Source organism: Salmo trutta, chromosome 4, assembly GCF_901001165.1.
Source record: "Salmo trutta chromosome 4, fSalTru1.1, whole genome shotgun sequence".
NCBI classification, from domain to species: domain Eukaryota; kingdom Metazoa; phylum Chordata; class Actinopteri; order Salmoniformes; family Salmonidae; genus Salmo; species Salmo trutta.
The window spans coordinates 21,057,780-21,070,977 of NC_042960.1; the positions used below are offsets into that span (position 1 = coordinate 21,057,780).

At 44.0% G+C, this 13,198-nt stretch overlaps 1 protein-coding gene across 1 annotated transcript in view; it reads right to left on the minus strand.

The window, feature by feature from the left end:
• LOC115192031 (neuromedin-K receptor-like) overlaps nt 1-13,198 on the minus strand; it is a 31,854-nt gene that overhangs the window by 1,370 nt on the left and 17,286 nt on the right. Inside the window, exon 4 of the mRNA XM_029750118.1 lies at nt 1,232-1,428. Coding sequence (XP_029605978.1) covers nt 1,232-1,428 — 197 coding nt within the window. The remainder of the gene's footprint in view (nt 1-1,231; nt 1,429-13,198) is intronic.

Consider the following 13,198-nt stretch of genomic DNA (forward strand, 5'->3'; position numbering starts at 1 on the left):
TCATTCACAAGCAAGCATTCATCAACACTCAGAGTCTGGATTCAGAGCACTGAAGCTTCTTCAAGGAGGCCTTGCTCTGTGTTTAATATGGTTATGAGATTTCCGAGACCGGGCAAAGGACAGACTAAGGCATAGAGCTTGTTTAGATGGATATACAATTTCCATGCTCTTTTCATGCCATTAGGATTAATTGACCATGGAAATACAGCTACATTACGTATGTGTAGGTTTGTGCGAGTGTTTGTGTGTGTGTACACGAGGTGACACTGAGAGGGTCTTATATGACTACACCTGACGTCATACCTCCATGTTCTGTACCTGCATTGTTCCTGAAAGAATGAGTCACACAGGTACCGAACTACCCACCTAAGCACTGAGTGGCTTAAAGAACATGTTCAGAAAGCATGCAATGGTAACCAATTTAAATTATGCTTTGATTTCCAGGTCTCTTCAGCATTTCTCAGTGATGTCCTTGAAGTAGCTTTACTTTCAAGCCTCAGTCCTAAAATACCTAATATGTTTTTAGTTTTTTGGGCATTTTCAAGAGGGCATGAACATCACAAAAGGATCTGTTATCAGGGTTGCCATTGCCTGGACCTTTGTTGAAGCACATCTCTCGTGTGCTCTGTTCAGAGGATTACAGGACATTAAAATAGGAGATTCTTGTCACGTCCTGACCCTTGTAAGATGTCATTTTCTATAGTAAAGTAGGTCTGGGTGTGACAGGGGGTGCTTTGGGTGGTTTTCTATGTTTAAGTTCTAGTTTTTCTATTTCTATGTTGTTGTTTTTTGGGTTGATCTCCAATTGGAGGCAGCTGGTACTCGTTGCCTCTAATTGGAGATCATATTTAAGTTGGGGGTTTTTCTATTGTGTTTGTGGGTAGTTCTCCGTTTAGTTGTATGTTGCCTGACGGAACTGTTTGCTGTCGTTTTGTTTCTTTGTAAAGTGTTTCGTTTTTCATGAAAGAATAATCATGAGCACTCAACACGCCGCGCCTTGGTCCCCTCTATACGACGCCCGTTACAATTCTAATGCACCTTAGTTGCTTTTCAAGGATTGTTATGAACCTATGCAGATGCAGGCCAACAGCATAAATATACTTTCCCCGCCCTTTTCAACCATCGACCATGAAAATATAGCTACGTGTGTGTATGTGCCTCCGCCCTTGAATGCTCCCATTTCTGCTTGCCTAGCTGTCTCCCTGTGTGCACATGTGTGTATTCTCCTTACCTGCTGTTCAGGCAGCAGTAGATGATGGGATTGTACATGGTGGAGCTCATGGCCAGCCACATCACTGACAGGTACACCTGCTGGATGGACTTCCACCTCATCAGAGCCTTGTTGAGGCCCGTCACGATGAAGTAGACGTGGTACGGCAGCCAGCAGAGGGCAAAGGTCACCACCACAATGATCATCATCTTGACCACCTGGAGGTGAGGGAGGAAGGCGGGGGGGTAACATTAGTTCAATTCTCGTTCAACCCTGTGAGGCGAGCTGTCTGGACACTGTGTGGCGTCTGCTGATAAAGAGGCAAATTCTCCTGCCACTTGATCAGCCAGACAACTGAAGCTAATTAGGTTGTGAAGTGTGCTCTGCAGTTATTATTCAAGGGAGAGCAAAGAGAGCGGTCTCTCCTTCCTTTGGAGAAGATAAATTAAGCTTTCGCCTGTTTCCTTCTTCCAAATCACCTCGCTGCATTGGCTTTAATGAGTGTGTGTGTGTGTGTGTGTGCGCTTTAGTGAGCCTGGTAAGAGCTGTATGTTACTGTAAATGTATGTTACTGTAGATATACAGTGGCAATAAAAAGTATGTGAACCCTTTGGAAATACCTGAATTTCTGCATAAATTCGTAATAAAATTTGATCTGATCTTCATCTAGGTCACAACAATAGACAAACACAGTCTGCTTAAACTAATAACACACATACAATTATACGTTTTCATGTCTTTACTGAACACACCGTCTAAACATTCACAGTGCAGGGTGGAAAAAGTATGTGAACCCTTGGATATATTAACTGGTTGACCCTCCTTTGGCCTCAACCAAACATTTTCTGTAGTTGCGGATCAGACCTGCACAACGGTCAGGAGGAGTTTTGGACCATTCCTCTTTACGAAACTGTTTCAGTTCAGCAATATTCTTGGGGTGTCTGTTGTGAACTGCTCTCGAGGTCATGCCACTGCATCTCAATTGGGTTGAGGTCAGGACTGGGCCACTCCAGAAGGTGTATTTTCTTCTGTTGAAGCCATTCTGTTGTTGATTTACTTCTGTGTTTTGGGTCGTTGTGCTGTTGCATCACCCAACTTCTGTTGAGCTTCAATTGGCGGACAGATAGCCTAACATTCTCCTGCAAAATGTCTTGATAAACTTGGGAATTCATTTTTCAGTCGATGATAGCAAGCTATCCAGGCCCTGAGGCAGCAAAGCAGCCCCAAACCATGATGCTCCCTCCACCATACTTCACAGTTGGGATGAGGTTTTGATGTTGGTGTGCTGTGCCATTTTTTCTCCACACATGGTGTTGTGTGTTCCTTCCAAACAACTCAACTGTAGTTTCATCTGTCCACAGAATATTTTGCCAGTAGCGCTGTAGAACATCCAGGTGCACTTTTGCAAACTTCAGACATGCAGCAATGTTTTTTTTTGGATAGCAGTGGCTTCTTCCGTGGTGTCCTCCCATGAACACCATTCTTGTTTGATGTTTTACGTATCGTAGACTCGTCAACAGAAATGTTAGCATGTTCCAGAGATTTCTGTAAGGATTCTTCTTTACCTCATTGAGCATTCTGCTCTGTGCTCTTGCAGTCATCTTGCAGGACGGCCACTCCTAGGGAGAGTAGCAACAGTGCTGAACTTTCTCCATTTATAGACAATTTGTCTTATCGTGGACTGATGGACATTAAGGCTTTTAGAGATACTTTTGTAACCCTTTCCAGCTTTATGCAAGTCAACAATTCTTAATCTTAGGTCTTCTGAGATCTCTCTTGTTTGAGGCATGATTCACATCAGCCAATACTTCTTGTGAATAGCAAACTCAAATTTGTGTTTTTATAGGGCAAGTCAGCTCTAACCAACATCTCCAATCTCGTCTCATTGATTGGACTCCAGGTTAGCTGACTCCTGACTCCAATTCGATTTTTGGAGAAGTCATTAGCTTTGGGGTTCACATATACATTTCTAACCTACACTGAGAATGTTTCAATGATGTATTCAATATAGACAAGAAAAATATAATAATTTGTGTGTTATTAGTTCCAGCAGACTGTGTTTGTCTATTGTTGTGATTTAGATGAAGATCAAATCAAATTTGATGACCAATTTATGCAGAAGTCCAGGTAATTCCAAAGGGTTCACATACTTTTTCTTGACACTGTATATCAAAGTGTTGGTTAGATATCAAAACGCCTTTCTTGCTTAAAAAAAAACACTCCAGATCCAGATCCATTTAAACCTTAATTTCCCATCAGGGAGAAACTAGTGACAAAAACAGTTTCTGAAAGACACAACAGCAACAGCACGTTTGAAATGGGAAGAAGTGAACTCCAGCTTTAAGTCTCTTATCACCAGCTGGTGGTATTCTGTAGTCTGCACCACAGTCCCAGAAGTATTTCAGAAACTGAAGACGTTTTTCAGGGTCGATCCTCTTCACAGTAAAGGGTGATCTTTGCTCCAGGTGGGCGTCAGATCCGACAGGCAGGAGAGAATAACAGAGCTCGTGTGTGTGTGTGTGTGTGTGTGTGTATGTGTGTCCATTGCGGAAAGACTGCTATTATGATTGCACAGCTCTCTCTTCTCCTCAAAAGGACCTGTGGCACCGAATATTAAAGAAATGGAAGCTGACCATTCGGCCTACCGAGAGACTGGCAGGAAAGCTGAGAAAAGACTTCCGCTCCTTTTGTCTTCTTTGATCTTAGTTACCCTTTCAATCCCCGGGACATGGCTTCGCTTCTGAAGAGAGAGCTTGGATTTGTCCCAAATGTCACCATATTCCCTATATAGTGCACTACTGTTGACCAGAGCCCTATGGGTTAGGTTAAATAGGGAGCAATTTGGGATTAAGCCCTTAGCTTTGTGTAGGTAGACTGCACAATGGTGTGGGTGCTAGATGGTGGTAAGAGTTGTTATCGCAAAAGCAAATATGGTCATGTCCAAGGTTGAACGGACTTATTCAAAAGCGTAATAACAGCAAGGAAAATCTACACCTAAAGACTTACTAGATCAGTGTTAATGCAAAATAGAAGGATGAGCAAATGTATGTGTCACGGTTGTCGTTGGTTAAGGAGGACCAAAACGCAGCAGGTATGTGCAGGCTCATCTTGACGTTTATTTAACTTCCAAAATGAATACCAAAACAAGAAAATGAACGAACAACCAACAGTCTGGCAAGGCACAAGGCTAAACACAGAACAATCTCCCACAAAATACAAGACAAACACACCCAACTAATATAGGACTTCCAATCAAAGGCAACACCAAACAGCTGCCTTCAATTGGAAGTTCAACCCCAATTAACTCAACATAGAACCACACACACTAGACTAAACATAGAAATACATGAAAACCAAACAGTGCACAAAAACCCCGGAATACTTATTCAAACACCCTTTTAACAAACACACCACCCTGAACCACATAAAACAAATACCCTCTGCCACGTCCTGACCAAACTACAATACTAATTAACCCTTATACTGGCCAGGACGTGACAGTACCCCCCCCTTAAAAGGTGCTAACCCCGGAAGCACCTTAAACAAAAAAACAACCCCAAGCAACAAAACAAATTTCCCCTCTACTAAAAGGGAGGGAAGGGAGGGTGGCTGCCGTCAACGACAGCACTGTGCTACACCCCCCCTCCCCAACCCACCTATATCAGGAGGTGGCTCCGGTTCTGGCCGTGCCGGGCAGTCGGGCCACTCTGGCAGTTCGGGGCAGTCTGGCCAGTCTGGCAGCTCGGGGCAGTCTGGCCAGTCTGGCAGCTCGGGGCAGTCTGGCAGCTCGGGACAGTCTGGCAGCTCGGGGCAGTCTGGACAGTCTGGGCAGTTCGGGGCAGTCTGGCCACTCCGGCCGTTCGGGGCAGTCTGGCCACTCCGGCCGTTCGGGGCAGTCTGGCCACTCCGGCCGTTCGGGGCAGTCTGGCCACTCCGGCAGTTCGGGGCAGTCTGGCCTCTCTGGCGACTGTTGACTGGCGGGCAGCTCTGACGACTGTTGACTGGCGGGCAGCTCTGACGACTGTTGACTGGCGGGCAGCACTGACGACTGTTGACTGGCGGGCAGCACTGACGACTGTTGACTGGCGGGCAACACTGACGACTGTTGACTGGCGGGCAACACTGACGACTGTTGACTGGTGGGCAACACTGACGACTGTTGACTGGCGGGCAGATCTGTTGACTGGCGGGCTGACGCACTATAATCCTGGTGCATGGTGCTGGTACCGGATATGCCAGCTTGGGAACACGCACCTCTAGGCTAGTGCGTGGAGCAGGAACAGGATATATAGGACCATGGAGGCTTACTAGCGGTCTCGAGCTTAAATCTGGCATCGCCCTTTCTGGCTGAATGCCTACTACCCCCTGGTAACTGCGGGGCGCTGGTATAGCGCGTACTGGCCTAAAAACACTTGGCCTCGCCATAACACCCATTACCCCGAAGCATAAGACCTGTCCATTAACTGGCCTCCGAGAAACAGTCCGGGGATTTGGCCTGGGGCTCCAAACTTGCCCCGCCAAACTACCCATATGCCCCCCCCAAAAAAAATTATTGGGGTTGCCTCTCGGGTTTAATCGCCAGTCGTGTTCCTCGGTAGCATTCCCGGTCTTTGCTCCATGTATCCAATCCAAATTCCCTCTGCTCCTTCCTCTGCTGCTTGGTCCTTTGGTGGTGGGAGATTCTGTCACGGTTGTCGTTGGTTAAGGAGGACCAAAACGCAGCAGGTATGTGCAGGCTCATCTTGACGTTTATTTAACTTCCAAAATGAATACCAAAACAAGAAAATGAACGAACAACCAACAGTCTGGCAAGGCACAAAGCTAAACACAGAACAATCTCCCACAAAATACAAGACAAACACACCCAACTAATATAGGACTTCCAATCAAAGGCAACACCAAACAGCTGCCTTCAATTGGAAGTCCAACCCCAATTAACTCAACATAGAACCACACACACTAGACTAAACATAGAAATACATGAAAACCAAACAGTGCACAAAAACCCCGGAATACTTATTCAAACACCCTTTTAACAAACACACCACCCTGAACCACATAAAACAAATACCCTCTGCCACGTCCTGACCAAACTACAATACTAATTAACCCTTATACAGACCTGGACGTGACAGTATGGTACAAAAGCAGCAATGTCACTGTCAAATTAAAAATAATACTGAAAACTGTTGAATATCAAAAGCATCTAGGTAGAAAGATTCCCTTATTCTGGAAATATACCCATCTTCCCTGTCCTGTTGCATTGTGGATACAGGTAGCGTACACACGACACACGCACTCTCTCTCTCTCTCTCTCTGACAGCAACAAGTGGACGGTGAACGAGCATGGGAAAAGAGTCGGGCTGTCTTCTCACAGTGGGTGATTCAACAGAAGGGATTTTCATAAAAGCTCAGAGGCTCAGAAGAGCAAAGTTCAGAGCACGCCACACGACTGAGCCCAGACAGGCAGAGAGCAAAAGAGCAAAAAGAAGTAAAGGAAAACAACCTGGAGAGAAAACGAAAATAAAATGTTCCTCATCTCTATTTCTGGCAGCCAATATGGAGTGACAGAAAAGTTCACGGATGCCTGCGCAATAATTGAAACAAGGCAAGACAATCTTATATTTCTCATGTCCATGACGTGGATAGTACTTGTTTTCTTTCTGTCCTTGATTGAGCTTGTGTGGCTTGATGTAGCCATTGGAACCAATGGCATAATTCCAAAACTGCAAACCCTAACCTACTTGGCACTCTAGGCAATGCCCAATCAAGCTCTCAAAGTATTTCAGTGAAAACAAATGCTACTTAAACCCAGGTCTGGCTGGCATATTGACAGTATTGTACAAAAGGACAGTACATGGAATGTGTTGTTTTCAGTGTTTCTTGGGAGGCTAAGAAAGCCATACTAGCATACCTAGTAAAATGCCGGTCACTGCCTGTGGCTACATGAGGTTATGTCCTATAATAACCAATAGAAACAATGATCAGGTAGTCATCATGTCACAGACAAACTTGGTGTACCAAATGGCACTCTATTCCCTTTAAAGTCAACTACTTCTGACCAGTTGAGGACAGCTGAGGGAGTGAGTGTTTTAATAAATAAAAGTAACAATCCAAACAAGAAAACACAAACAATGCACAGCAATGACACAGAAACAATAACGCCTGTGGAAGGAGCCAAAGGGAAGTGATGGGTCCAGGTGAGTCTGATGACGCGCTGGTGCGCGTAACGATGGTGACAGGTGTGCGCCATAACGAGCAGCCTGGTGACCTAGAGGCCGGAGAGGGAGCACACGTGACAACAGCAGATGATAAGTCAGGGTTTTTAAGTTTTAGTAAGATAAGCGGACAACTGCTATTTTCAATCACTTATCTCAGATTTTTCCAGGACAATCTGTATTTGTAATCTGAAAGAAATGTTTAAGAAATGTTACTCCTAGCAAATAACAGCAACACATGCCTTAAAGAAGCGTTTACACTTTAAATATCAGAAAATATAGATAAAAACAGACTAAATTATTTTCTCCTTTTCCATGTCAAGTAAATAATGGAGGGGTGGTTGTTCTCTGACAAGGAGAAAAGACATGTCCTTGCTAGAGGACACTTGTTGCTAAAATGAATGGACAGCTCAACAAAACAAAAGCCTGTGGGTGGGAGAAAACTAGAGAGGTCGCAGAATGTGTTAGTAACACTACTGCTGGCATGGTCAGCTAAGGCCATATGGATTCTGTTTTAGCATTAATTGGGAGGGGGGAGACGACGACTCGAGCGGTCACACAATGTGTTAGTAACACTACTGCTGGGCTGGTCAGCTAAGGCCATATGGATTCTGTCGGTCTGCGTTAAGTGGGTTGGTTCCCTGTTATTGATCTGTACGCCATGAAAATAAAGAGCTAGGGGATCTATTGACCACTAGGGAAAAGAGACACAGACACAGCAACAAACACATGCGAGCGCACACACACACACACACGAGGATGCATACAAATGTTCACGCACGCAGACACACACACACACGAGAACGCATAAAAATGTTCACGCACGCACGCACACACACACACACACACACACACACACACACACACACAGCAGCTCAAAACTAAATGGAAAGGACAGTATAACCCCGAACCAGCTGAATGAACCACGAATGAACCATCATTCATCCCAATGACTATCCTAGTAAAAAGCAAATGAACTGGCATCTCGCTCAACACTCGAGCACACACATTGAAGAGCAGAGGAGCTAGAGACTCAAAAAAAAGCAAGAATAAATACAACCTAAAAGTCTGCGGGGTTATCAAGAATGGATCAGGTATGCATTCATTCATAGGGAGAGCAGTGGGATGTATTTACTCATAAGTGTCACTCGCCGTAGGGTGGCAGGGAAGGAGCGATGTGTCCCGCAGAAAGAGTAACTGTCTGATTAGGTAGGTGATGAGGTGGGTTGATTACGCCCAATTTGCCAAATTTTTGCCCTCCCCATTTACGCAATCTGAAGCAACCGCCTGCTGTCAGCAATCATTAGTGTTGGTGGTGACTCAGTTATCTGGACCGTATGACCCCTTGCAGGCAGGCAGGCAGGCAGGCAGGCAGGCACACACACACACACACCCCATACAGGGTTTTGACAACCTGGTGTTTCTGTTTTTTCACCCTGCTAGACCTGGGTTCAAATAGTATGTGTTAACTTTCAAATAGAGCACTTCAGGTGCACTTGTTTGAGCCTTGTACAATGGAACCAATGGTGTAGTTCCAAACACCGCCCATCTCATGGCACTCCAACTATGATTCAACCAGTGTTTGCCCAGTGGGTTTCTTCTAATGGTCTCTATTGATGCCTCCGGAACTCTGATGGAAATGTTCGGAAATAGTGTTTTCCACACAATCCTCTCTGAAGGAAGAGACTTTGTGATTTTAGGGTTCAATGATTGCGAGGTAAAACACAACACCAACCTCATCACTCTAAGCTGGGTAAGTTAAAGGGTGTTTTCAAACCTCAAAAGGAGTCTTCTGTTGAGATAAGCACTTTCCAGGCCATCTGTTTTGTAGAGTTTAGAAAACTCTTAAGAGAAGAATGTTCAATGCAGTCCATTTTCATGTTTTTCTTTCCTTCGCACAAAAGAGAACTAAGAGAATGGTTATTAAATTAAATTACGAAAATAAATGGCCAACTCTCATTCCCTGAGGCCTTCAATAGCAACTGACCAATTTTGTCTTTTTGGTTTCAAAGGCTCATTTGTTCAAAGAACAAAAACTGTACTGAAAAATGCTCTTTCAAAAACATCAATGCAACTGATGTGAAAGACTGTACAGTACTTTCTGCTTTTTGAGTGACATTGTGACAGACATTTATGAATGTGACATGCTGATTACAGCTTCAAGACAATAGGAGACAAACAAAGTTTAGAAAAAAAAACTATGTCAACCAAATGTACTGTTTAATGTGGGATCAATTCATTTCTAAGACAAGTCCTGGTAAGGACATGAAATCCTTCAAAAGCCCAAAACAAATACAGTATATTTAATTCACCCTGGCTCGACCCAAAGAAGCTACAAATCCTTTGAATTCAGTCCTACAGAACACCTACTGATTTGAATATACAGTCTACTCAAATAACCAGAGAAAATATATTTACACACCCAGAAGCTACAATGAATAAACTGTCTATCCTTTCTTTTTATTCCTATTATTATCAATATTACCATATTATGCCCTCAAGACCTCACATTTCATAATAACCACTTGGAAGCAGATAGAAAACGAACAACAGTTGATTTAAACTAACACCGGGGGAGAAACCTTGTGTTATAAATACTGAATGTTAATGATCATTTAAATTTGGATAATGGATATTGAATTATTCAGTAAGAGAGCTGAACGGTCTTGGGGCATGTCGTCCCGGACATAAGATTGATATTGCATGGTAATGTCGGTAAGTGACTAACAATAAGTTAGACTAGAGGAAAACCAGAGGATGTAACGCTACTAACAATGATGAGATAGATAAATAGTGAGAGAAAAAGAGATACAGAAAAAGCATTTTAAAGTTTTGTGGTGGAAGCATCGTGTTATGGGTATGCTTGTCACCAGCAAAGTGAGTTTCAGGATCAAAAGAAAAATGAAAGGAGCAAAGCCTCGGTAAAAAGGTAGAGGAAACTCTGCCTCAGTTTTCTGAATACCTAACCCTGGGATAGTTAGATTTTTCAGCGGAACAATTACATACATTTAATGCCAAAGGCTTTCCAAGAGGTGTTGAGTGTTCCTAAATGATCCAGCCTCAGTCCTGACTTAAATCTGCCTAAAAATCTGAGACAAGGCTAGAATATTGCTGTCCGACAATGGTTCCCAACCAAATATACTGAGCAATGTTGACAAAAACAATGGATAGATGTTGTCCTAAGAGTTGTGCCAAGTTGATAGAAAGGCAGCAACATGTGAAGACTATGCAACGGATGTGTAGACTTTCGCTGGGCACATTATATAGGGAATAGGGTGCCATTTGGAATGCAGGAAACAGTCAGACTGGGAGGATTACACCTGCTGCTCCTGCCCTCCTATCTTCCCAGCTCAGAAGGAGCCCGTGTATCACGTGTGTGTACCATGGGGATTACCAAACAGTCTTATTGGATTTTTTAAAAGGTAAAAATCCAGGTCTCCCCAGGTAATCCATCTATCCACCACCCACACATCAACAGCAACATGCATCCAACTGCTTTCAAATTCTGCTTCGCTGCCAGACACTCTGAATCGATGATTCTTCGAGCGACTCCACTCTTTACCCAGATGGAATAATGGATTCGCAGGTGTCATTACGAGGCATTTGTCAAAAGCCTTATGTCATTTTTCCCAGAGATAGAGCTTTTGTGTACGCCACAAGACAGGGACCAAATATGACCTGGACTACCAGGCCTGGTCTGCACAGTGGAGGTTCAAGCAACAAAAGGAGATGCAAGCCTCCTCCGACGTCATTTCAGTTGAATGGAGATGACGGGAGATAATAATGATGGGAATTATGGCTTTTATTGCTATTCAATGCTTCCTGACACACTTCTGACCTGACCTGTGCTCATGTTAACAATAACATGTCCATCTCACCTGGCTGAGAACGCGAGAAAGATCAATTAGGCTGCTGGTGACCCGAGATTAGCATTTAATTCACTGTATATACTGTTCACCTTTCTCATGACCTCGCGATGGCGATGGAATGCCCTTAAAAAAATACATCAGAAGAAATGATCTAACTTCAAAGCCTTTCAAACAAAGGCCCACAACAAAACGGTAGCCCAGCCAATTGGTTTGCTATGTAACTGAGGGATGATAAACAAAAATATGACAGAGTGGGCAAGTCAAAAGATGTCCATTCAGGGACCCTATTGGAAGATCTTGAACTCTTGCGCCCATTATCTGTACCAATGCCTATTATATGTACCACTCCACTTCAATGGGTGAACACGAACAGCCTCTGGTGTCTGCTGAGGTAAAAGAAGTAGGCTTCCACTTTTAACAAAACATAACGGAGTATATTGCTTTTTCTCTGTTCTAATTATTGACAGCTGCTGCTAACTATTTAAAAATTAGAGGACATACTATGGAGAGAAATAGTAATGGCGTCTTTTTGTATGCACTAACTCCGCCATGGACAAAGCAAATGTGGAAATGAATGGTGATTTTGGACGTTATTTGGATAACAGCTAAAATAATTTAAGAATTTATGTACACTGAACAAAAATATAAATGCAACATGCAACAATTTCAAAGATTTTACTGAGTTACAGTTCATATAAGGAAATCAGTCAATTGAAATAAATTCATTAGGCCCTAATCTATGGATTTCACATGACTGGGAATACAGATATGCATCTGTTGGTAACAGATACCTTTAAAAAAAAAAAAAGTAGGGGCGTGGATCAGTCAGTATCTGGTGTGACTACCATTTTCCTCATGCAGCGCGACGCATCTACTTTGCATAGAGTTGATCAGGCTGTTGATTGTGGCCTGTGGAATGTTGTCCCACTACTCTCCAATGGCTGTGCGAAGTTGCTGGATATTGGCGGGAATTGGAACATTCTGTCGTACACGTTGATCCAGAGCATCCCAAACGTGCTCAATGGGTGACATGTCTGGTGAGTATGCAGGCCATGGAAGAACTGGGACATTTTCAGCTTCTAGGAATTGGGTACAGATCCTTGCGACATGGGGCTGTGTATTATCATGCTGAAACATGCGGTCATGGTGGCGGATGAATGGCACAACAATGGGCCTCGGGATCTCGTCACAGTATCTCTGTGCATTCAAATTGACATCGATAAAATTCAATTGTGTTTGTTGTCCGTGGCTTATACCTGCCCATACCATAACCCCACCACCACCATGAGGAACTCTGTTCACAACGTTGACATCAGCAAACTGCTCGCCCACACGATGCCATACTGCCTGCCTGGTCTGTCATTTGCCTGGTACAGTTGAAACCGGGATTCATCCATGAAGAGCACACATCTCCAGCATGCCAGTGGCCATCGAAGGTGAGCATTTGCCCACTGAAGTCGGCTATGACGACAAACTGCAGTCAGGTCAAGACCCTGGTGAATACGACGAGCACACAGATGAGCTTCCCAGTGATGGTTTCTGACAGTTTGTGCAGAAATTCTTCGGTTATGCAAACACACAGTTTCATCAGCTGTCCGGGTGGCTGGTCTCAGACGATCCCACACGTGAAGAAGCCAGATGTGGAGGACCTGAGCTGGCGTGGTTACACGTGTTCTGCGGTTGTGAAGCCGGTTGGACATACTGCCAAATTCTCTAAAACGACATTGGAGGCGGCTTACGGTAGAGAAATGAACATTTTATTGTCCCCAGCACAAGGTGCGCCTGTGTAATGATCATGCTGTTTTATCAGCTTCTTCATATGCCAGACCTGTCAGGTGGATGGATTATCTTGGCAAAGGAGAAATGTTCACTAACAGGGATATAAACTAATATTTGCGCAA